Source organism: Parus major, chromosome 10 (genome assembly GCF_001522545.3).
Source record: "Parus major isolate Abel chromosome 10, Parus_major1.1, whole genome shotgun sequence".
Lineage (NCBI taxonomy): Eukaryota > Metazoa > Chordata > Aves > Passeriformes > Paridae > Parus > Parus major.
Window position 1 is genome coordinate 17,101,023 of NC_031779.1, and position 22,990 is coordinate 17,124,012.

General features: G+C 41.3%; 3 protein-coding genes across 11 annotated transcripts in view; 1 reads left to right on the forward strand and 2 right to left on the reverse strand.

Annotated features, from left to right (window-relative positions):
* The window catches only part of CERS3 (ceramide synthase 3), a 43,166-nt gene extending 40,836 nt beyond the window's left edge, over nt 1–2,330 (reverse strand). The window contains exons 1-2 of one of the 3 annotated variants that reach the window (XM_015639304.3): nt 1,839–1,845; nt 1,122–1,183 (exon numbers count right to left, since the gene is read on the reverse strand). Coding sequence is in view for 1 of the 3 variants with exons in the window: in XM_015639301.2 (XP_015494787.1) it covers nt 19–23 (5 nt within the window). In the remaining 2 variants the exon portion in view is untranslated. Of the gene's footprint in view, nt 1–18; nt 126–1,121; nt 1,184–1,838 lie in introns of those variants that run through there. The other 2 variants (XM_015639302.2, XM_015639301.2) reach the window with 2 other exon arrangements.
* A 216-nt stretch (nt 2,331–2,546) lies between these two features.
* LINS1 (lines homolog 1) lies at nt 2,547–13,941 on the reverse strand. 2 transcript variants are annotated; one of them, XM_015639298.3, is made up of 7 exons: nt 13,821–13,941; nt 9,524–10,052; nt 9,341–9,430; nt 8,361–8,502; nt 7,524–8,114; nt 4,751–4,931; nt 2,547–3,764 (listed from the first exon to the last, which is right to left on the reverse strand). In XM_015639298.3, the coding sequence occupies exons 2-7, from the start codon at nt 9,923–9,925 to the stop codon at nt 2,864–2,866; spliced, it is 2,307 nt and encodes a 768-aa protein (XP_015494784.1). In that variant the 5' UTR covers nt 9,926–10,052; nt 13,821–13,941; the 3' UTR covers nt 2,547–2,863. The 2 variants fall into 2 exon arrangements, with proteins under 2 accessions (XP_015494784.1, XP_015494785.1); XM_015639299.3 differs by lacking the exon at nt 13,821–13,941 and adding an exon at nt 13,148–13,515.
* A 1,089-nt stretch (nt 13,942–15,030) lies between these two features.
* ASB7 (ankyrin repeat and SOCS box containing 7) overlaps nt 15,031–22,990 on the forward strand; it is a 28,746-nt gene continuing 20,786 nt past the window's right edge. For all 6 annotated transcript variants that reach the window (XR_004498881.1, XR_004498880.1, XR_001523623.3 and 3 more), the window contains exons 1-2: nt 15,031–15,079; nt 20,517–20,615. The gene's annotated coding sequence lies outside the window, so the exon portion shown is untranslated. The remainder of the gene's footprint in view (nt 15,080–20,516; nt 20,616–22,990) is intronic.

Sequence of the window (22,990 nt, forward strand, 5' to 3'; positions counted from 1 at the left end):
GCAACTTCTGGTGCTTACCTCATTAAAGCTTAACTCATTCTATTGATGTTGAAGGTAAACTTCACCAAACAACTCCATTAATGGCAAACTGTGAACACTTCAGGAGGAATCCTCAGACAGAACACTGTCTCCACACAGGTCACCTGATTTGTTCTGTCTTGCTTTGAAATAATACAAGAAAAGTTGACAGCTATCAATACCCAAAGGTAAGGCACACTGATCTCCTGGTAATCACTGACCTAATTCCTGAGTTCTAACTTAACATTGGTAACAGGCTCTGCAGGTGAATTCATTTGCTCTAGCACATGAAATAACAGCTGTGCCTAAAAGCTTTTTATGATTGAAAAAACCTAACCAAAACCTAACCCAAACCACTTTCTATACTCACCAATTGATTAAAATACAAATTCTTTAGCAAGGTGCTGTTTTTTTTGTGGTTGGTTTTCTCAATACAGCCAAAGAACTCCAATCCACTTTCATCGCTCACCCTCAATTTGTGTGCAATAAAAAAACCCTTTACTCATCAATTTAACTCCGTCTCAGGTCATAAATGGTAAAATATCAACACAATAAGGTATCTAGTTGTCAGTTACAAAATATATTTACCCACTTTTACAACTAAAACATTCTGAGAATTAAAACAATGGCTTTCTGAGAAGGGAAACGTGTGAGAATCACCACTTCTAATAATCAGGTGGGTACACGATCAGCCTCAAGCCTGTAAGAATTAAATACAATTGGACTGCAATTGGATTTGCTGTATTTAAAAAATCAGGTTATGGGCTCCTACATTTCTTGCTACATTCTACACACAGTTCTGAGATGTTTAAACTCTTTATAGAAGCTTATGTAGTTGTAGTAATTGCTGACAAATAAGACTAGGACTTACCCAAAATCATCACCATTCTACCTTTCCCACTCAGCTTATCATATCAGTGTCAGAGATATTGCTGCAATTTAGGTACTTCCAACTGGCAAAGTGTAGACCAAGTAACACTGAACAATCCTGTGTTCAGTGCAAACAATGGAATTACTCAATTAAAATAAACTAGTCAGCAAAGGCTAGATTAGAAAAGGAGTGAGGATAGTGGAAAGGATTTCACTGAAACATAAGTACCTACCTACTCTGAAAATTGTGTGAACTTGAGAGACTCTTGCTCAACCACTTCACCCATGGCACTTCCTGTGTTTGAAATGAAAAGTTCCCAAGTTGTCTGGAACTGCATCTCTGAACAGGCCCAGAGGGGTTTTAGTCGTGACAGAAATGAGCAACTCAGCAGCTACAGCATAACTGAGCTCAAACATAAAGAGAAGACAGGCATGTTGCTGCCCTGGACAACTCCAGGGTTAGCTCTTAACTACAATAACTGCAGGCATGAATGGAAAGGTTTCCATTCCTTGACATTCCCACCCAGCCCTCTGCACTACAGCTGTTGTGACCTCAGGAAGAAACCATGGTACAGCAAACACCCTTAATATCCGGATCTCCTTCATGCCAGTGAAGAGAATCACTCCTTGCTACCTAAAATACTGCTGTCATCCTGAAGGAGTACAACTGAGGTCCAAACCTTCCTGTCTGTGAATTCATAGGCACTGGAGAGCCCTGGAACTGCCAGCTAAAGGATCCCATAAACTACACCCAGTTTTCTTCCTCTCCCAATTGCATTGATTCACCAGTTCAGGACTAAAGACCAATCTAGAAGACAGCCACAGAGATTTGGAGGTCAGCAACCTGCTCCAGAGACTGTTCATCTTAGTATCTATATTAATTTAACACAAAATTTCTAGTCAAAGGGAAGACAGTACTTCCTTGTTCTCAATCAGAACAGAGCACTTACCTTCAAGAGCAGATCCTAAAGGAAAGCTGTTTCCCACAGTTCTGAAGAGGTCTGAGGTTTTTCCAGTGTTCCTGTTGCCAGTATTTTCCCAGTGCCTAACCCTTGGCAGATCATTACAAGCTGCAGGTTAAACACAGCAGCATCAGGTGCTTTCCTGCTAAGTGCACACCCTGCCTTGGATCCTGCTCTGAACTCACTCCCCCAGGCAAACTCTCAGACACTTACTTTTCAGGTTATTCAAATTACATCTAATAAAAGATACAAGTATAATAATTTAACATCTTCAGTATCCGTCCCACTGCACTGGAGTCACTTTCTAATTCTCTTTCTGATTTAAACTTACGAAGTATACATCCTATACTTCTAGGAAATGCATGATAGATGCAAAAAATTCTGTTGGAATGTCACTTCTGCATTACCTAAGCTTAATTAAAGATATAACGCCCAACTAAAGTTTTCCATAGACAATATATGCTTTAACTCCACATCTACCTTTTATATTAATTGAAAGAATATAAACATCTGAAGGTCCACTTTGGGCAGTGCACCAATGCAGGACACATTATATTTACAGGATAAACAGTAAACTGTCCCCAGCTATATTATTTAGCCCAACTTCTAAGCAGTCAAGTGTTGCATTAACTTTGCCCTGTAGTCCATAAACCACTACTAATCTGGCAATGAACTAAAGAATAGAATTACATCAAGTATAATTGACAATACTTTAAATGTCATGTATTTTAAAATGCTTTCACATGAATTATTATAAAATGTGGAATATCCAAAAATTAATCCTTATTTACTGGACATTGACATACACATCATGAATGCGCTTAGGAACCTCAGGTCATGGATCATATTACTGGATGCAATTCCAGATTTTTAGGGTGCCAACCAAATCCATGTTTACCCTGCCTGAGGTAAATGCACTGACTAGTGAAGAGGCATGAGTTTTAGAAGTCATTAATCTCATGGAAATATTCCCTGGTGAATTTGTTAAAAAAAACCCACAAGAACACTTTGAATTACTGCAGATTCATGGATTTACTCATCTTCTCAACATGGCTCAGTAGTTTCAACAATGCAGATGGATTATATGGGAAAAGATTTCTTCTCTGCAACCTAGAAATAGCCTCTTGCAGCTCTTCCAAGCACTTTGTTGATTTGCAAAGCATTACTCTTAGGGGAGCAATGTTATCTGAAGATGCCATACAAGTCCGACAGGATGAGGTACGACATCCCTTCAGTTTCAGAGGTGACACTTCAGATGTGCGTGGATTCAGGTCATCATCTCTGCAGCTGCAACCAGTTTCCCTCCTCCTCACCTCACCCTCATTGTTTGAAGGCAATTGTTTTGTGTTTACCAAGCACTCTTTTCCATCTGATTCCACCTCTGAGTCCTCTGAGCTGTCATAATTAACCAGGCTTTGAAGAGAACCAAGCAGGGACGTGCTATCAGTGGTGGTCAGTGAGTCAGACTGGTTCCACTCTGCAGCCTCATTATCACCTCGCTGTGCTGTAAACACCGGGCAGTTGTGAGAAGGAGTCAAAGACATCGGAGTCTGTGATTCTGCTTCACTAACAGCATTTTGCAAACTCTCCCCAGTCACGAAGCTTTGCTTTTCTTGGTCAGGGGGCTTGACAGAACAAACTGTGTGGAAAGTGCTGTGCCTGGTATCGAAATGGTTACAGACATCTACAAACTGATGCCACTCCTTCCCAAGAAGCTTTAAGTACCTGACCAAGTACTCCAGAAAGCAAGTTTCTGATGAAATCAAAAAATCTAGAAGTACTGTGGAATCAAATGCAATCTTTTCCAGAAAAAATAAAAAGATACAGTGTGGGTTATATCCACCTGCATGTACAAGGAACTTCCAGGATTCCTCTTCTTTTTGGCTTGGGTTATCAGCAGCATCACACCGCAACCTGGAAAGTAAGCCAGGAAATCATTTCATGGAAGTTTACATTTTTTTAATTTTTTTTTTAAGCAGTAGTATCCAGAAGATGGATTCTTGCTCTTTTTTAAATTTTGTGAAAAAGTAAGAACAAAAAGAGAAAAGAGAAGTTTCTGTATCAGAGGGAGAAAGAATGAAGGCAGGTGGGAGCAGGAGATCAAACAGCTCAGGAAGCCAAAGCACTTAAAGCAGGCCTTAAAAGGCACTACTTAGGAAACGTCCTGCAGTAAATGAAGTTACTTACAATACATAAACTGTACTTTAATATAAATATTAAACAATCTTAGTTTAATATTTTTGTTAACCTGAATTCAGACTAACTTTCAGAATGTTACACACACTGGAAGAGGAGCCTACTTGTAGTTAAATGTCTAATAATTGTGTGTATGTAAGGTATTGCACTCTCCTCCCATTTGAAGCTTGAGGGCCTTGTATAAATCAGAATAATAACTTGTATGGTAATTTAAACAACAATGAAGCATTGTACGTGCAGGACAAATCCATGAAGAACACTTTTCAGTTGTTAGCAATAACCATTTTTATCAAGTAGCTAGAATTCCCATAGGGCCAATCCTTATAAACTTTGCCAGAAGTACCTGAATTATTAAAGTTTAATTCTAATATCCCATTCTTGTCAAGCCTTCAGTGTTGTAAGGAAGCAATCTTGCTTTTTATCTGTCTAACCACTATTTTAGACATGAAGTCAATTATGCTGAATTACAGGATATGATAAATTATTTAGTAGGAAACTTTCACAACTCCCATTTCCATCCAAAAAAGACTTAAATTATCAGCTCTTATACCACACATTATTACATCATCCTGAGGTTTGGGGGGTTTTAAATTATGAAAAAATAATTTTCCTTCCAACAAAAGCAACCACTGGGAATGTCACAGTAACCTCACTGAAGTACAATTCTTCATAGTTCTGTCAGGAAAAAAATAAAATACACTGACCTATCAAATTTTAAATAGATGAGTAATAAAGCTTTAGCAGCTTCCCACATGTCATCATCTTGCTCCATGAAAACCAAGGAGAGCCATTCACAGTGATGCACAACTGGGTGAGACTGTGGGGAAGGCTTTACATGACTCCTCCAGAACACCAACAGCTGGGACATGGAACTCTCAACGTCTCCTGAAAAAAAAGAAGTAACCATGAACTTTGCTATACATTTTTTATTGCCAAACAACGCAGACTCTTTATTTTTTAAATTAACAGTGCATAACAGTTTATGAATGCAGTTTTTTCTTTAGCTCAACTGATTTATCGCAGCATCAAATTTTATAGATTAGTTCTTGCTGTTTTAATGCAGTAGCTTACTCATAAAAATCACTTTGTATTCATTAGACAGAGACTCTCTCCCTTAAGTCAAAAACCTTATACCTTCAATACTAATGAGATACCACAGAACAGTTTCTGATGCAACACACCATACATTCAAGGTTTAAAAACCAGAAAATTTTCCAGCAATGTTGAAATACATTTTATTTACCACATGACTACGTGATTTTCCTTAACATTTGACTTTAAGATTCATTTTTCCTTCTAGCAAATAATAGGAACATCAAATTGTCTTTGTTATTAATAGTTACTCTTTGGACCAAAAATCTTCCCTATGAATCTGGAAATGACTCTCAAAATTGAAATTAATTAAAGTTAAGCCACTCTAATCCATGTTAATAGCCAGAAGATCAAGCAGCTTCCCGAAAGAGAAGTTAGCATAATAAAGCATTTAGGTGCTTGTTTAAAACACTTCCTGTAATGTCACTAAAATAAGGAAGTACCATTACTTTCAAATTGAAATTCCTCTTGATAGTTGGGGTGTTTGAATCTAATTACAAAACTCATTTTTGTGTCATGAATCTACAAAAGAAAGGAGAATGTTTTTGAGAAGGGATTTTCATAGAGACATCTAAAATGGATATAGCCTACATTTTTTCTTTTCACTTGTTCTTACACAATCTCAGTCTCCATACATTTTTCAGAAGGTGGATCACAAGTAAAATACTCTTTACAAATACTTAAAAATCTTTAAGAATGCATATGACATCACAAATATAGCATCTTCCAAAAATCTGGAAAAAGTTTCACAAGCTGTCTTTATGGAAGTTGTAGCCCTTCCGCACAGATGAATTAAAAATCAGTTTTAGGCTTGCTACCTAGCAAGAAATATAAAAAGTAAAATAATACTTACATCTAGAATTTCTACTAAAATCCCTCAATGTATTTAAAATGCTGTAAAAATTCACCTTTGTTTAAAAAGGTATAGAAATTACTTTTGGCCACATAATTAGTAAATAAAGGAATGCCCATTCTCACTGGTGCCTGTCCAGAAATGCTGCTTCTGAACTGCTTTTCCATTGCTTTCCCTGAGGGCTGTAATCCAGGGACAGCACGCTGCTTTGATCATAGAATCTGCACATCCACATTCACACTGCATCAGATGTGCATCAGGTGCTTTCAGTGGGAAAAGAGCAGGTGGGAAGATGGGATTCCAAGAAGGTCTCTGGGACAAAAAGCTCTCTTACAGGGAGGGAGAAGGCACTCCCTGGCTCCCAGTGTGACCCAGCACCGCGGCCTCTCCCATGGGGAATGCAGCTTCCATGGCATTCCCGGCCATGCCAGGCACAGCCCCAGCACTGCAGCAGCTCTGCCCTTCTGCTGCCCCAAGCCAGCCCCTCACTGCAGCAAACCAGCCATGGAGGAATGAATGCTCACACCTGGGAACTGGAAGGGCCAGACCTGTCAGTCAGGGTGAAGAACACAGCCACTTACATAAGGATGTGGAGCTGCTGGAGCAAGTCCAGAGGAGGCCATAGAGATGCTCTGGGGCCAGGCTGGGAGAGTTGGGGGTGTTCACCTGGACAAAAGGCGGCTCTGTGGAGACCTCAAGACCCTTCCATTTAGTGTCTAAAGGTGCACCAAAGAGCTGGAGAGGGACTTTGGACAAAAGCCTGGAGAGAGAGGACAAAGGGGAATGGCTTCCCACTGCCAGAGGGCAGGGTTAAATTGGATATTAGGAAGAAATTCTTCCATGTGAGGCTGGCACAAGTTGCTCAGAGAAGCTGTGGCTGCCCCATCCCTGAAGTGGACAGGCCAGGTTGGATAGGGCTTGGGGCAAGCTGGTCTAATGGAAAGTGTCTCTGCCATGGCAGAGGGCTGGAACTCAATGATCTTTAAGGCCCCTTCCAACCCAAGCCATTCTGTGAATCTGTGTCAAGTCCCACAATTTCCCTGTGCCTTACTTTGGAGCTTCCTTATTTTCATCTTTCTATACCACAGCTGGTTTTGCCTCATTACATTACTTGGCTGACAGTAATGCCTTGTACCTTCAATAGAATAAATGCATAATGGTGCTTAAAGTCCTACCTCCACCTTAGAAAAGGGAAGAGTGTTACCTGCAGTTCCTTTCAGTTACCCACCCTGATTAGAGCTGCTGCTTGTGCTATGGACTCTTTTCCAGCTGAAGAGCCTGGTGTTCTCAAGCTGGCTTAATGTTCTTAACAGGAAAATTTTCAATCCCAAATGCAGCTGTTTCAAGTCCAACATATCACAGGGCTAAGGATTTGATAAAATGCAAGGAGACAACTAATTAGCAGGACGCAGCTCCCTCCCACAACCACTAATTCAGCTGAAATCTATTTACAGTCTTAATGAGCTATGACTACAAAATCTGAAAGCTCAAACTCTTGCTGCTTAATGAACAAAATTTAAATGGACTGTTACCTTTGATTTCTGCTTCTGTTGCAGAGTTGTGAATCTTGAATTCCAGTGCTTTAAGCAAAACCAGACTTAAGGCTCTGAGAACAGTTTGGTCAGAAGTACCCTGAGAATCATGTCCTGGAGCAGCTTCACTGCTTCCAAAGTAGCTGGACTTTCCACTGAGTGGGATCTGATTAAGCCAAGTCAAATTCACAACCTGCAGAACAGCATTACTCAGTGCAAGCATATCCTCACACAAAGATGGGGCTTGTAAGAACAGTGAACCACTTTTAGCATCTTCTCTGGACTTGTAAAGGACACATTTTTTAAGAAGCAAAATGAATTTCTTCTTGATTATATAAGGAATTGATGAGCTAATAACGTTGAGGACATAAGAAACTTTCAAAAATAAAATTCTCTGGCACCTGAGCGGTAAATCCAGTTCAATTCTGGAAGCCAAGAGTGCTTCAAGCAGATCTATAAAACTGATCAGATTGTTTGTAGCTTCAGAATAAGGTGAAGTGTACTGGTGACTGTCAAAATGATGGAGCAGGATGGCATTATAAAATCCCTCAAGCACCGCATCAAGTGGAGCCAACAGCTTCTTCAGAACCCCTAGGGCAACAAGAGCCACGTTATTGACCTAATACAGACAAAGCAGTAAATAAGAAATAAATCGGTCTTGTGACTACTTTCAGAATATAAATATGTTCAAACCGCTACATTTTAAAAGCACTTCGTCACCCCCGGTATAAGGAAGGGAAGAGGTGTCCAGGAGCCGAACTATTCCCGAAGAATTCCGGGTGAGTTGCTCCTCCTGGCGGCACCCGCGTGTCGGTACCGCCGCAGCACCGCCGGTACCTGCTCCGGGTACGAGCGCGTCCTTCAGCGTCTCCTTGAGAACCGCAGCCAGAGTCCGCAGGCAATCGGCCACCCGGGCACTCCCGGGGAACCCCAACAGCGTGTTCAGGCTAAAGCTGAGCCACGGGACATTCAAGGCGTCCTAAGAAAAATAATTCAAAAACCCATCAAATATGGTCTCAATTGTTATGCAAATTACATTAAATCATAATAAAATTATTTAAAATTGTACATGAAGAAGATTCTAATGTAGGCACAGACAAAACACAGGTAGAAACAATGTCTGTCCTGGGCCATTAATTAGGTCTTTAATTACAAACATGAAGCAACACATGTATGCAATTGAAATTATCTGTACGTTCCAAAAAGGGAACACCAAACCTCCTGATGTCATGTGATATACCCAAAATCAGATAATTCTGTAGACAAACCAGATCTGAATTCATAATTCCCAGACAACTTGGCAAGAAATACTACAAACATAATTATGAAATGAATCTGTGTTCAGGATGCTACTATGGAGACTGCAATACATATTCAACTAAATATACAGCAAATTTAAAAAAAAAAAACCTCAAGTAATTGGGATATTCAAACAAGAAGATACAGTAAAGCATTTGATTAACTTCCAAGAGGCTATTATTCATTTTTATCTACTGCATCAACCAGTAAAAATACTGATAATCTAGATCATGGCTTTTTTTTAGTATCTGTATTGCAACCTGAAAGAGATTATTGTCATCTACACCCATTTTACCTTAAATGAGTTTCATAAAATTCCAGATTTTTATCTATAAAGACACTCCACACTTCTGTTACACATCAGATCTCCTTGCCTTCCATACTCCAGGCTCCTCCTAACACAGCTAACAAAGTTTCTCAGAAAATACAAACACTATAAAGTTGGCTGTAGAGTCAAATGGAACAACCCACAGGTTCACTAAGCCATTTTTTGAGCTCTGAAGTTATGTCACACTCACCTCTTCCTTCAGCTGCAAATACACAAGAGATGCTAGACTTTGTGAGGCCATGTGAGATAGCAGCCGATCATCACAACCAAGCAGGTGAATCTGGAGACAGAAAAAAGGAAAAATATCTAAGGCACATCCCTTTTTATTTTTCCTCCTTTCCTAACAAAAATTAAATAATCTTTTAGAAGTTACCAATTTTGAGTCAATTTTTGCCTCCTTCAGAAGAACAAAGATTTCACAGTACTTCTGTCTTGTGTGGGGTTCAATTTCCTGGGACTCTGCTTTTGCCACCATCATTTTGATCAAGGTGAGCTGGAGCAGCATCACCTCTCGTGGGCAGAACGAGGAGCTCATGTTTGCAAAGCTGTTGGATAAATCATCTGCTGCAGGGACAACATCTGAGGTATCAGTGTCCTGATGGCTCCCAACCCCACCAGCAGTAGGTGGCAGAGGCTTCTGATGACAGCGTTCATCTCCTGGTGGCTGCTCAACACACAGATTAATTAAAGAGGAATAATGATGGCTTTCCTTTGCTAGGGGAATGCCTGCCAGGACATCCTTATACATCTGCTGCAGGAGAGAGATCTTCATCATGAGATCATGCAATATTCCAGAAAATGCTGTGTGTCTTCACTGATTATTCACTGCAAATCAGCTTCCAAGTTGCTTTCATCCAGTAAGAGAAGTAGAAGCACCACTGGGCATTTCTATTCTAAGTTACCTATAAATAAAACATTTTGCTGTTACTTTGCAAGCAAATTGAAAATATAAAGGAACAACACATTTTTAGAGTTAATGCTACCATTATTAAACTTATTTTGAAAATGCAAATTCAGCTGCACAAAACTGTCCCAGTGAGACATTAAAATGAAGAATTACTGTGCTGGGAAGAAGTTCACAGTTGCAGTATTATATTGTCAACACCAAAATTCATTTGCTGGAATTAACAAACCCAAAGATGACTATTATTAGGGGCTGCTTCTAAAGATATGAGAACTTGGATTAAATCTCTCTACATTACTAAAACTACTAGAATCAAAATTCCTTTGTGAATTATGTCTCCAAAAACAGGCATAAAATTTCAGCTACAAATTTTCCTCTGAATTGACAATGATCATTGTTCCACTGACGCTGGAACTGGAAACAGCTCTCAAAAAAAAAAAAAAATATAAGCCAAAGGAAGGACAAGCCTTGAGTTTTGCTGCACATGGGCTCAAGGTAGGCTGACCTCAAGGGCACAGCAATTAAGAAGCTGAAAATTAAAGAATAATTTTAAAAGAAAGTGTAAAATGCATTAAGAGTCAACAAAAACACTTCAACATATTCAGGAAAGGCAAAAAAAAAAATCTTTGTCCCTCTGTCAGTGGAAGATATCTTTCAATCACAGCACTGGAATATTTGCTACAGCATAAAATGAAGAGCTATTAAGAATTTAAATCTCTGCATGAAGTGTGAGCACCTAAGCCCTCACAATTTTCTATCCAATATGTAAATAGCCAGACAGATAACCCATCTTCTCAGAAAAAAAAAAACAACTTAAGAACATCAGGATTTCTTTCTCACCTACATTAAGAGTGATGCTCATCTGTAATATTTATATTTTAGAGCAGTTTTAATATGCTTTCTAACCAGACCTCTTAATTAAAACCAACAAACATATTACCTGTATCTATGGTGAAGTTAGGAGTGGGACTTAAGTTGCTTCTAGGTATTTTCATACTTTGCATACTTTTTGGATCCCCATCTCTAAGTCTGGCACAGTCAACCAGGTAGAATCCTGCAGCCATCCACCTGTAGCTGGCTTTTATTTAAATACTACATTTTCCCTTTCTTACCAAAGGAAGAAAACAGTTCAGTCTTCCAATCAGTAAGAAATTCTAAAGATCTTCCCATCTACATATCAATTGTACCTGCATTTGTCATCAGACCAAATATTTGATATCACTACTTCTTTTTAGGAGAATATTAGAAAACAAAGGAATTGTAAAAGTCAGTATATGAGGCATTTTTGTTCTAGTTTATAATCTTCACAAGTTTTAAAAACAACATCAAACATTGAAAATTACACCTTCATTTTTACAACTTGATTTCTTCATTGCAACTGAAGCATGTATTGACAAAATGGTTTCCCAAAGGCATGAAAGATTAGAGGTAGACCAAGATGTGCTACCCTGACTCATCACTTCTCCCACCATCAGGAAGCATCTCCCTCAGAAAAGCAGTTAAAATTTGAGAGCATGAAGTTGCCTGCAGGAGTGATCTACAATTCCCTCTGGAGTGGTATTTTTAAAGACAAATTCAGCAAGGGCTGACCTGAAAACTCAAAAATGTTACAGCATGTTCCTCACCTGATAGAACCAAGAACCCTTCCCCCATCCTTTCCCATACTCCACATTTTGTTGGATGTTAAGAGTAAGTCTGGTATTTCAGGCAATAAATTCCCTCTTCATTTGCAGAATCTTTTCAGAATTCTACTTGAGGTGGAAATTTATGACCTGAAACCTCATAAAATTTATTCAGAAATCACTCTGAATATTTTATATAGCTATTGTCCCTAGCCTTGAGTTTTATTCCTAAATGAATACCTAATAAAGCAAAATCATCTCAACACATTTACTTCTATATTTGAGATCAACTTGAATTATCACCTTAGGTGGTAAATTCAGGGATCTCATGTACAAATTCACACAATCCAGCAAGGTGGTTAAGGCAGAATAGATTCAGAACTTTTCTAGGACATCCACTGTGAGATTTCACCCTCTCCACATGATATTGGCTTTGCTTTCCTGGATCCTCTCATAACACATTTATGTTCCACCATTAATGTGCAAACTTTACTAAAGCATCTCTAAGATAGATCTCACTCACACATGACAACAGTTCACAAACAAAAGTCACTGAAGGAAATGAAAAGTGAGGGGGCTTATTTTGAAGGCATTTACTTCAAAGAGGGAGAATTAAAGAATAATTTTTAGTCAGACAAGGACTAAATTTGTTTCAGACACAGCATGAGAGTGAAAAGCTCAAAGCTGAAGAGCAAAGAAAAGTAGTGACAAACTCCAACCTTTATTTGTATTATTTATATGAGTAATTCATGACAACATCTAAAAACCAATTAAGGCAATGCCTCACAGAGCCAGACTCCTGCATAAACAATAGGAAACAGTTCTGAAAACCTTATGTACAGAGTGATCAGGCAAAACAAAGAAAACTATGCAGAAAGTAAGAAACCCAAATAAATAGGGTTTGATATGTTATTTTCATAATTATTAATGCTTTAAAATCAAAATCAAACTTATGCCTCTTCACTTATATCTCCAAGTTAGTGTGTCATTACAAGTAATTTGTTTGTGCCTCTTCACTTTTATCTCTAAGTTACTGCACGTCATTGTAAGTAATCTGTGTGAGTAACAAAAATAAAAAGGTGGTATCGATAATGTTAGTCCCATCAAATTAGAAAGGAATTCTTCCCTGTGAGGGTGGTGAGGCCCTGGCACAGGGTGCCCAGAGAAGCTGTGGCTGCCCCTGGATCCCTGGAAGTGTCCAAGGCCAGGCTGGACAGGGCTTGGAGTAACCTGGGATAGTGGAAGTTGTCTATGCCCATGGCAGGGGATGGAATGAGATGAGCATCAAGGCGCTTTTTGGGAGAAACACTATCCAAAAATCCATTCTATTCTCATTTAAAACTTACGTCTGCTAAAGTGAAATGAAACCTCAGTCCATTACTTCTGGGTATGAATCTGAAGGCTGTGAATCACCTTACAATGAAATGATCATAGCATTTAAGGAATAAAATACACTTTGGACTCCTTGTACCTGCAGTGACTTCGGAGGCTCATCTCTCAATAAAAAATAAGCTTCTGCTCAGTGCTTAAATACTGTATACGCCTCTCAATTAGTGTAATTTCCTTCCATAGTCTGCAAATAACCTGAGCTGTGCAACCGCTGTTAACTGAGACACTTCAGCACGCCGGATGCTTTGGCTGCAATTCTGCCGAGCGCCTTTAGTCACTGATGGCAGGAGCAGTCCCGGACCCGCCTCAGCGGCCCCTCATTGCCAGCGCTGGGTGCTCAGCACAGCCCTCGCCACACGCGACACTCGGGGCTGCCGCTTCTCCAGAGCCCCCACAGCTCCATCCTGCTGGACTGAGGGCAGCCGAGGCTTCCCGGCCCGGCATCGGCACAGCGCGGAGAGCCCCACATCCACCCGGCGACCCTTCCTTCTCCCGCCCTCCACCCCTCACGGGCACCGCGCCGCCCGCCACCGCCTCGCTCCCCAAGACCCCGTCCCCGTACAGTCAAACCACGCCCACACATCAACAGCCCCGCCCCTCCTCTTCCGGCCCCGCCTCCTTCACTCCTGGCCCCGCCTCTCGGTCCCCGCACCCGCACGCCCGCGGCCCCGCTTAGTCACCCCGAACCGCGGAGAGCACGGGCCCATCCCGCCCCGCTGCCCGGCGGCCACTGCCAGGCAACGCTCGCCACTCACCCGCCCCCGGAGGACCGTGAGGCCCAAACTCCGCTCCGTCACAGCGCCGGAACCGCTGCTACCACCCCCTGTCGCAAAGCTACCCCCCCCACTCCTCTGCGGCTTTACGGCAGCGGGGCGGAGCCGCGGGGCGGGGCCGCCGTCAGCCCGGTGGCCAATGGGGCGCGGCGGCGGCGCGCGGACGGGGGCGGGCCCGCCGTCAGCCCGGCGGCCAATGGTGGCGCGGCGGCGGCGCGCGGGCGGGGGCGGGGCCGGCGCGGCTGGCGCTGATTGGCCGTGGCGCGGGTCAGTCCCCGCCCGCCGACCCCGCCGCGAGCCGAGGGGGGCGGCCCGGAGCGAAGTGTCCCCGCTCGGCTCGGCCCCCCCGACCCCCCGCCCGCCGCCGCCGCCAGCGCGGGGGGCGGCCGCGCCCGGGGCCCCCGGCCCGCCCCGCTCCGGCACGCGGGTCACGCAGGTAACCCCGGCTGCCCCGGGGTCTCTCGCGGCGCGGGGAGGGGGGGGCGCGACCCCATGGCCTCCCCTCGCCCACACCGGGCAGCCCCTCCGGCGGGTGCGGGGCTGTGAGGGGACCCCCCGCCGCCCCCCCTGGGAAGGGGTGCGCAGTCCCCCGCCGCCCCTGCCTGCTCACCCGGCGGACTCCGGGCCGCCCCCGGGGCTGCCCGCGGAGGGGGGTCCCCGTCCCCAGCCCCCGGCGGCGCCCCGGGTGCCTTGGCGGCCGCCGGGCCTTGGGGCTGTGCGCCGGGGCTTGGCCGGCTTTTTGTGTGTGTGTGCGTGTGTGTGTGTGTGTGTGTGTGCTGCTGACGGCTCCTGGAGCGTGAACTCCTGCGAGGGAGAGGTTTGGTTTCCCAGCAGCTCAGCTTTCTGGGTTACTTCCTGTCCCATTCTTTAGCACTTATCTTTACTTCCATTCCCTGGAGGAGCTGCCTTGACAGGGCAGCGGTCCTGTCGTTATTATCCCTTCAACTCCTTAGTATCCTGAGAGAGTGCCCTCCTTTTCCAGGAGAGATCCCGGTTTTGATGAATAACCCCTTTCCTTCCTAATTTGTGAAGGCTCTTCCTATATTGCCCAGCTATCACTTTTGTATTAACCAATTCTGTTCTTCATTTCTCTATTTTATGTCATTGTGTGGCTCAGTTCTACTTTTATTTTATTTTTTTTTCTAGGTTTAAGCTGCCTTAAAGGAGAATTAAAAATAGTGACTCCAAAGAACAAAATAACACAGAAGAGAGAAAGCAGCACTCAAAAAACCCCCAGAAAGGTGATGATTCATTTAGACTCTCAGAGTCATCCTAGACACATGGTTTGGCTGGGATTGGGGCCTCTTGTGTTTTTATGGATTTGAATAGGTAGCATTAGATTTCTTTGTTCTCTTAAAACCTACTTGCTGTTGACCTTTTAAAGTTTGAAAGCTCTGAATTCCATTTGAAGTACAGTCTCTCTTGTAACACTTTATAATTTTCCAGAATTATTCTGCAGATGTTATTTTGATTATGCATACTTAATGGGGTTTTTGTGTCCCCATCTCAGGGGTGTCACTTAAAATTACTTTGCTCTAGGTCATTAAAATGGTCTTTTCTTTTTTCTTTAAGTCTTCTTATAAATTTATGAGTTTAGCACTGCTTCTGTTTCTGTTTTGATTCTAAAATCTTTATTGGGCTAGGTCATGGTAATTTCATTATATTGGTTTAGTCATACCTCACTCCTGCATGGATCACTTTTTTGTGTGTGTGTTGTAACGGAGCTGCAAAAATTGAAATTAATTTAATTGGGCGGTGTCTGCTTACAAGTACTTACTTTTTGGGCTGAGATCATAGAAGAAGATGATGCTGTTGGGTGCTTAAGGGGAAAAAATGAAAGGAGTCATCAAAACCAATCCTGCTGGTAGGAGGGAGGTTCTGTTTCAGGGGGAGAGCTGTTCGTAGGGAGAATTGCGTTTTTTACGTGGTGAGATGAAGAGATGGATCCTAGGAGAGAGTGGGGGGGGTGAATGATGTCAGTCAGTCTTTTTCTGCATCCTGCTGTCAGCATGCTCCAAAGGATGGAGTTTCTGCGTGTTCTTCTAACGCAGAGTCTGTCTTGAAGCCATTTTAATCTGTTTCAAATGTAGGTGAGTTTGGTTTTTTGGCAAAGATGCCGTCCACAGAGGTCCCTCTAGTCTGTGTTGTGTTTTCAGAGATGTCACTGACTGTACCAAAACGTTGTTCATTGTTGGCAATCAGTTGTTTTTGAGCATTAGCCTGCAGGAGAAAGAGCAGTATTTGTTGCCAACAGCCTTGGTTAAGGCTGGATCATTTTTCCAATACAGATGTCTTTAGATTAAGACAAAAAGTAGTTGCTCTATGTTGAAGATTAAATAGAAAATCCCTCCAGAACACAAGTGCAACAAATTTTTAGCTATGCTTTGGAAGTGCAGGGAAGTTTTCCATGTCATTTTGATAACCCATGAGTAATGGCAGAACATGTGGACATGCCCAGTGTGATTCCAGGAGGGATTTTCCTGCTAATAGGTGAGACAGATGTGCATCAGTACAAACTTAGCAGTGCAGTTAGGGCACAGCTGTTTCATCTGAATTTAGTTTATTATAACTCCCTTTTCCCTACCCAGCGCCTCTCATGTCAGATCTGTAGCTGCTTCAACAGGACACCTCTTGGTGCCGACAATTCATGGGGTCTTTGGGATTTATTCTCAACAGGAGACCTGAGTTTTCATTTGATTTGTGGAGTTCCTTCCTAGTGTGAAATTCCAGTGCAGCAAAGTTTGATTCAGATGCAGAGACAGGAATTGAGTTCATAGGAATCAGGGAATTAACTTCTGGCAGAAATTTGCACATGGCTGAAACAAGGCACAGAGATCACTGATGTACTGAAGTCCTGCTCTTGTTCCCATGAAGAAGTGCAGAGGTGCAGCTTGTTGCAAATATAGCAGCCTTTTAAAGAAAGCTTTAGTTTTCAGGCTATATGCTCATTTTGGGTTTGTTTTTCCTCATTGTGAATTCTCAACCCTTAAAGGAAATATGCTGTCTGAGGGATGGTTTTGTTTTGTTCCAGCAGTGCTTACAGAATGATATTATCACAGTGAAAATCTTGCTTTGTCCCCTAAAGACATAAAACAAATTTTGTCCACTTGGATTCTTTCAGGCTGTATTAAATAGAAATATGTATCAAATGTACTTCTAGAGATTGTTGAATGACACAAACTCTGTATGCAGCAGTCAGTTGGTTTATCAGCTGTGCTGTGATAATTAGGGCTGAAGTGGCTCCTTTAGTGTGGTTTGAGCTCACCATTGGTTCCTGCTTCTCTCATTCCGTGCAATGTTGATGTTTGGGTTCTTTAATGATAGTAAGACACATGAAAATACATAAATCTTAGCAATTAACACTTGCTACAAATTAATGACTTATAAGGCTAAGCTTCCATCTGACTTTTGCTGTTTAAAACTTAGTAATAGCACTGCTGTAAGTTGGAGGAGAATTGATATTTTTTGCTTGGTACACGAGGATCTCCAAGCATGCTGCAGAGCACAAGCTCCCTGCAGTTTGTCAGAGCACATCTTGAGGGAGGAGGTTCTGGCTGTGTGAACCTGATGCAGCATTCTCTACTGAAAAAACGGCTTTAAGGCCTTGTTTTAGCATCAGCATTGAGGTCCTGTCTTCAGAAGGAATATCAGAATTTTATTCATGGGGCTCTGCTTGTGCTTAAGGTTGCCAGCGTATGGGTGGGGGTGCTGAGGATGGTGAGTAGTTGCTGTGCTTTCTGAAGGCAAAGTTTCCCTCAGGTTTGCAGATCTGAAGTTGCTTGAGCTGGGGGATCTCTCTGATTCTCCATCTGGCCCAAAGTCAGACCTCACAACCTCTCTGGGAGATGGATAATTGAAGTAAAATGACACTTCTTGTGCTTCAGTTTCACCCACCTGCAGAATGTAACAACACCACAGCTGCTTATTAGTGTGTAACACCACCATCTCTAGTTCTGTGAACACCTGAAGTTGGTGGGGCACTTGTGGATTAACTCTTTTGGTTATTTTAAATTTAGTACATCTGAGCTACGAGCTGGCCTTTTGGGAGCTCTCACGAGAAACTTGTAATTTTTAATGACAGTTTGTGAGGAGTGAAGGGTTCTTTCCTTTGAAGCAGCAGTTCCTCTGTAATGTTTTGGATTCATGCACTGTTAACTCATTGCTTTCAGGCCCAGAAACTTGCATGTGTTACTTGGTGATTTTCATCTCAGCCACAGGGATACCTCGCTTGGTGTCTGTCTGGGCTGTAGCATGGAACATTCAGCAGAAAATATATTCAGGATTATAAGGCTCTGTGAAATTTTGATATTTCACATGTTCCTTGGAAACTTCACAATTGTGATGTGAGAATGCAAATGACAACACAATTGTTTGCCCTACTCTCTTGTCTGAAGAGCTCCTGCAATAGGAGCATGAGTGACAGCTGAAGATGATGGTTGTGTTTAGTTTGTTTAGTTTGTCAAAAATATATTGACCATTTTTAAAATGCCATTTGAGTGAGAACACATTTAGCTTGTTCAAGCTTTGAAATGGGTAGGAGAAGTGAGTTGTGAGACTAATGAAGGTTGATGTGATTATCCTTATTCCACAGGGCTTTCCTTTTTTCTGTTGTTTATTTGATTTAATTGTCTCAGAATACTTCAACCACGGGCAACTGTGATCTGCACTGATTAGGTCTATGCCAAATACTAAATGTCATGTGTAATGGTACACTTCCCTTGTTGTGAGGCTGACATCAGTAACTTATGGTCCTTATTCTGCTCTTGGATGTGTAATCTCAGAGTTTAGGAATCAGGTCTTTCTGTGAGGCTGCATGAACAAGCAAAACACTGAATTCTGAGGTCTTGCTTTTTGTACCAACCTTTAACTTTCTTTAAAGTAAGTGTATACATATGTTAGAATTAATTTTCCACATGATGTTTGCAGTGACTTTAAAGAAGTGACACATTGATGTGGAGAAGTCTAAGATCTCTTTGACAACATGAGACATTATCAATAGATAATGAGGATGTTTGTCTTATTATTTTTATTTAGTGCTGCTTCTACTATAATTATTAGTGTTTTAATCAAACTTTGTTAAGTCATTGAGTGAGGGAGCTTTACTCTCACTAAATATGACTTATTTTTATTAAAGTTGCAGATCTTACTCTTGCCATATGCAGCTAATTTTCCTTTGGGGGGAAAAAGCTTGTTACTTTTTTAGTGGAGCAATCTGTTACCTTGTCTGTAGTCTGTGAAGTCAGTGCAATTCTAATTTGCATCAGCTAATAAAAAATGTGTGGGTTTTAAAGTGAAAATCATGCAAAAATTTTAAAAAAAAGGTGAACGACTGATCATCTATGCAAAAAAACAAGGCTAGAAATGTGATCAAATTAGGTCATGGCAGTGCAGTTTTGTGCAGGGCTGTAAGCATATCTGAAGACCTTGTATGCTTTATCTTGGGAAGCAAAGCTCTTGGAAAATGTGCATAAGAGGGATGAAAAGGGCTTTTTTTTTCATCCTCCTTTTTGAGCTATCAATGTGAAAGCATGATTTTATGTTGCATTAAGTGGCAGAAATTTCAACTTAATCTAAGAGCTGCGTCGTTCATGGAACTGTTCTGGTGCAACTCGTTTGCAGAAGAAACAAGTCACAGTTGGGTTTGTGTGATCAGCTGTACAATTAAGTATTTAATGGTTTTATTGTTTATTATATTATTGCAGTGCTCAGATGAGATAAGGGGGCCTTTCACTAAAAGTTTGCAACCAAAGGAAATGAAAGGTCAGATAAAGGTATACAAAGAATTAGTGAAATAACAGTGATGAGTACAGGAGAAATGGTCTGGGACTGATCCCATTAACTGCAGGTGACAGCGGGGATAAGGAGGGGTTAGTCTGAAGGAGGAATCTGCACAGGGGTTGTAAGTGGCATTTGGTAAACCTTGATTCTAAAATGATAGTTTTTCTACATGAAGAAAAGGGTGAAGATTTTTGAGCTGGTGGTTTTCTTGTATTGTAGAGGTGGCTTTACCTGTTTGTGAAACACAGCATGTGTCAGCTTGAGCTGCCGCACCAGGGAGAGGAGACAGGCTGGTGGCTCTGCAAATCCAGCTGAAGGACACAACTCAGTACTCTCTGGGCTCAGGTTTTATTCTTTACTTAGGGAAGCTGAGATGGGATGGAGATTTAAAAAAAATAACCAACCCAAACCCCATACAAAAACAACAATTAAAGAAACCCCACAAACAAATAAAAAACCCGCAAAAGTAGTTTGGGAGGAACTAAATGGATCCTGAATGTTTTTCCTGGCATCTGACTCCCACAGGGAGATGTTGAGGAGTGAGGCAGAAATACCTACTGTGACCTTTGCATCCATTCTTGTTCTATGCAGGAGGAGCAGATACACGTAATTATTAGAGAGGGGTGTAGACCATTTCTTCAAGGTTTACTCGAGAGGAAGCACCTCCGTCATTTCTCTTATCTTCCATAAAATATTCTCTGTAGCCTTTTGCTCATATGGCAGAAGCAAACTCTGCCCAACCCAACCTCTGGAAGACTCTTTGATAACGATGGAAAACACACTTTGTGTCTTCTCTGACATGGCTGCATTAAAATGTAGCATTCTCACACAAGAAGAAAGTAAGTAAACCTCTCACTTTTATTCTTTACAACTAACAAGAAATCCTTTTTTTTTTTTAAGGGGTAGCAGGTTGTTTCACACACATGGGCACAGAAGATTATGAACAGTGAAGACAATGAAGAGTGGGACATCCATCAGACAGTAACAGCCTCTCATAAGGTAATTCAGGACCACATTGAGTTTTATCCTGTTGTACTTGCAAAATCAATTAAGTAACTGTTATTGTCCTCCATTTTCATGGCACTATAAAATCATTTTAACCAAGAATATATAGGTATATTTTTCCCCCCTGTGCTTCCTTTCATTTTTTTACTTGCATGCAGAAAGCCAATATGTAACAACCCAAATGCATGCTGAGTTCTGAATGAGATTGATTACAGTTGCAAAACATTAAATATTAAATGCCAAAGGGCTACTTCCAGTAGTCCTCCTCTTCTCCAAAGATTGATGTCTTAAATGGGGCTTTGCAAGCAGGAGTTTTAAATGATCTATGGAGCAGAAGTAAAAATGTTTTCAAAGCTGGTGTGTACCTAAAACTATCCTGAAACCTTTAATGTTATGGTTAAGTATTCCTGTCATTTGAATTTCATTGCTTGCCATAGGGGTGAGATGGAAGAGTGGATATTTACAGAAACTGTGCAAGTGATAAAAGGAGCTGCCTGACTTTGTCTTCTGCTTTGTATGTTTTAGTACTTATGTACTTTAGTACCAGCTAATTTGAATAAGCTCTGCTAGTCACATGCAACATATGGAGCCAATGCCAATTTTTTATAATGCTGCATTACAAATATACCCACCAGCTGAGAAGTGTGAGAGAGAGAGCTCTGCTTTTCCTCAACCAACTGTCTTCACAGAGAGTTATAGGGGGAATACTGCTGGTCCTTCAGATGAGAAATCCCATTTCACTTCATCTTTTTAGTCCCATCTCTTTCTGTAGCATTTTGAGCAGCTAGCCTGACCTTAGTTTTCAGGACCATGTGAGGGCTTGCAACTATTGGTCCTTTACGAGAGAGGACTATAAAAATGGCATCATAAAGTTTGTTTACATTAAGTTTGGATCAGATATTCTCAGTTTGAAAATAAAGTTTTCATGTCTTAAATTAAGACATGAAATTTTTGTAGGTATTCAGAAACTACGGCTAAAAGGGACAGGGTCTGAATTACTATTTTTTAAGGGTTTTGCATGACTCATCATCAGTTAGAGTCTACTGTCAGTTTTCTCCTGCAAATCCAAAGGTAGATCTTACTCTTGCAGCTGGAATTTCATTACCAGTGCTGTTAGTGGTATGATGCAGAATGAAGTCAAGCTTGCTGTCTTATGGGTGAGCATGTTCTGAAGTGCTAATTGGAGTTTAGAAAAGAGCTTAGCAAAAGCTTATTAGAGTCAATAGAAATACTTTCATTGTATCAGATTAACCAAGTCTGATTTTTGGAATATGCTGCAAAAGTCGAGTTGGCAGTTGCTGCTTTGTAAATCCCCTTTCCTCCCAGTCTCAGATAATGAAGTTCACACTATGAAACAAAACAAAGCCAGTTTCTAAGCCATGTATAACATATGGAGCTAAAAAGTCTTCTTTAATAACCCTATGCTGAAGTAGTAATTGTTGCCATACATGGTAAGCTGAAGCATTTATAAATGTCAAAGGCAGGCATTTGCTGTGTGTAATTTCCATATTTGCAGGGTAAGTAGGGTCACTGGAGCACCTGTTAATTATGAGTTTATATATCTCCAAAAAGCAGATAAATAACTTCTTTGCCATGGGCACGAGGAGGCTGTAGAAGAGCAAATACACACTGTGCCTTTGTCTGCAAAGTTGGCAGTGATTGATGTTTTCACTTTTCTCTTGACTGTGGGTATATCTGGATCACAGAAAAACAGGTGTCCAGTGGGATATTGGGAGTTGATTGCAGTGTCTTTTGAATGACCTATGGATCATGAGGATCTGAAAACCCGTGTCATGCCTAAAAGAAGGTTTAGGTGATGCTGTGTGTTGACATCCTAATAAACCAAAAAATTACTGTAAATTTCAAGTTTTGCTTAAAATTAATTTTCATCATTAGAACTTTTCTTTGTAATTTAATCTTGATTAACTTTGCAAGAGTTTAAATACATTCCTATTTTTAATATTCTAGGTCTGTGTTAATATCCATCCATGTTTGAATATTTTCTGAGGTTCCTATTGCTCAGCATTACCTTACTCATACCCTGCTTTTACTCTTTCTTCTGATATTCCATTTTAGGACTATGGGATATAATACATAATGTATGTGAAAATGCAATCATTTAACTTTGTGTACTGGGGAGAAATCCCTAAATACCTGTTCATTTTCTTGCCCCCAAGTAGAACTGCAGATGGTATTTTTCAAACAGAGCATGGAGTACACAGTACTTCTCTCTTTCCCAGTTTGTGCTTATTTCTAGGCTCTTTTACAGTGGCTATTTTAGATACCCTTTTGGCCCAGCTCTCATATACTCTATCAAGGTAATTATAAATTGAATTATTCTGATGTATGTTCTCATGGTGTTTGACAGG

Bases quoted from the DNA above. Each gene is read 5' to 3' on its own strand.
- LINS1 (XM_015639298.3), bottom strand. From the start codon at position 9,925: ATGATGAAGATCTCTCTCCTGCAGCAGATGTATAAGGATGTCCTGGCA. The intron at 9,431-9,523 runs GTAACTTCTAAA...TTCTGTCTCCAG, and splicing joins CAAAAATTGACTCAAAATTG to ATTCACCTGCTTGGTTGTGA. The intron at 3,765-4,750 runs GTCAGTGTATTT...CTTACTTTCCAG, and splicing joins ATCTATTTAAAATTTGATAG to GTTGCGGTGTGATGCTGCTG.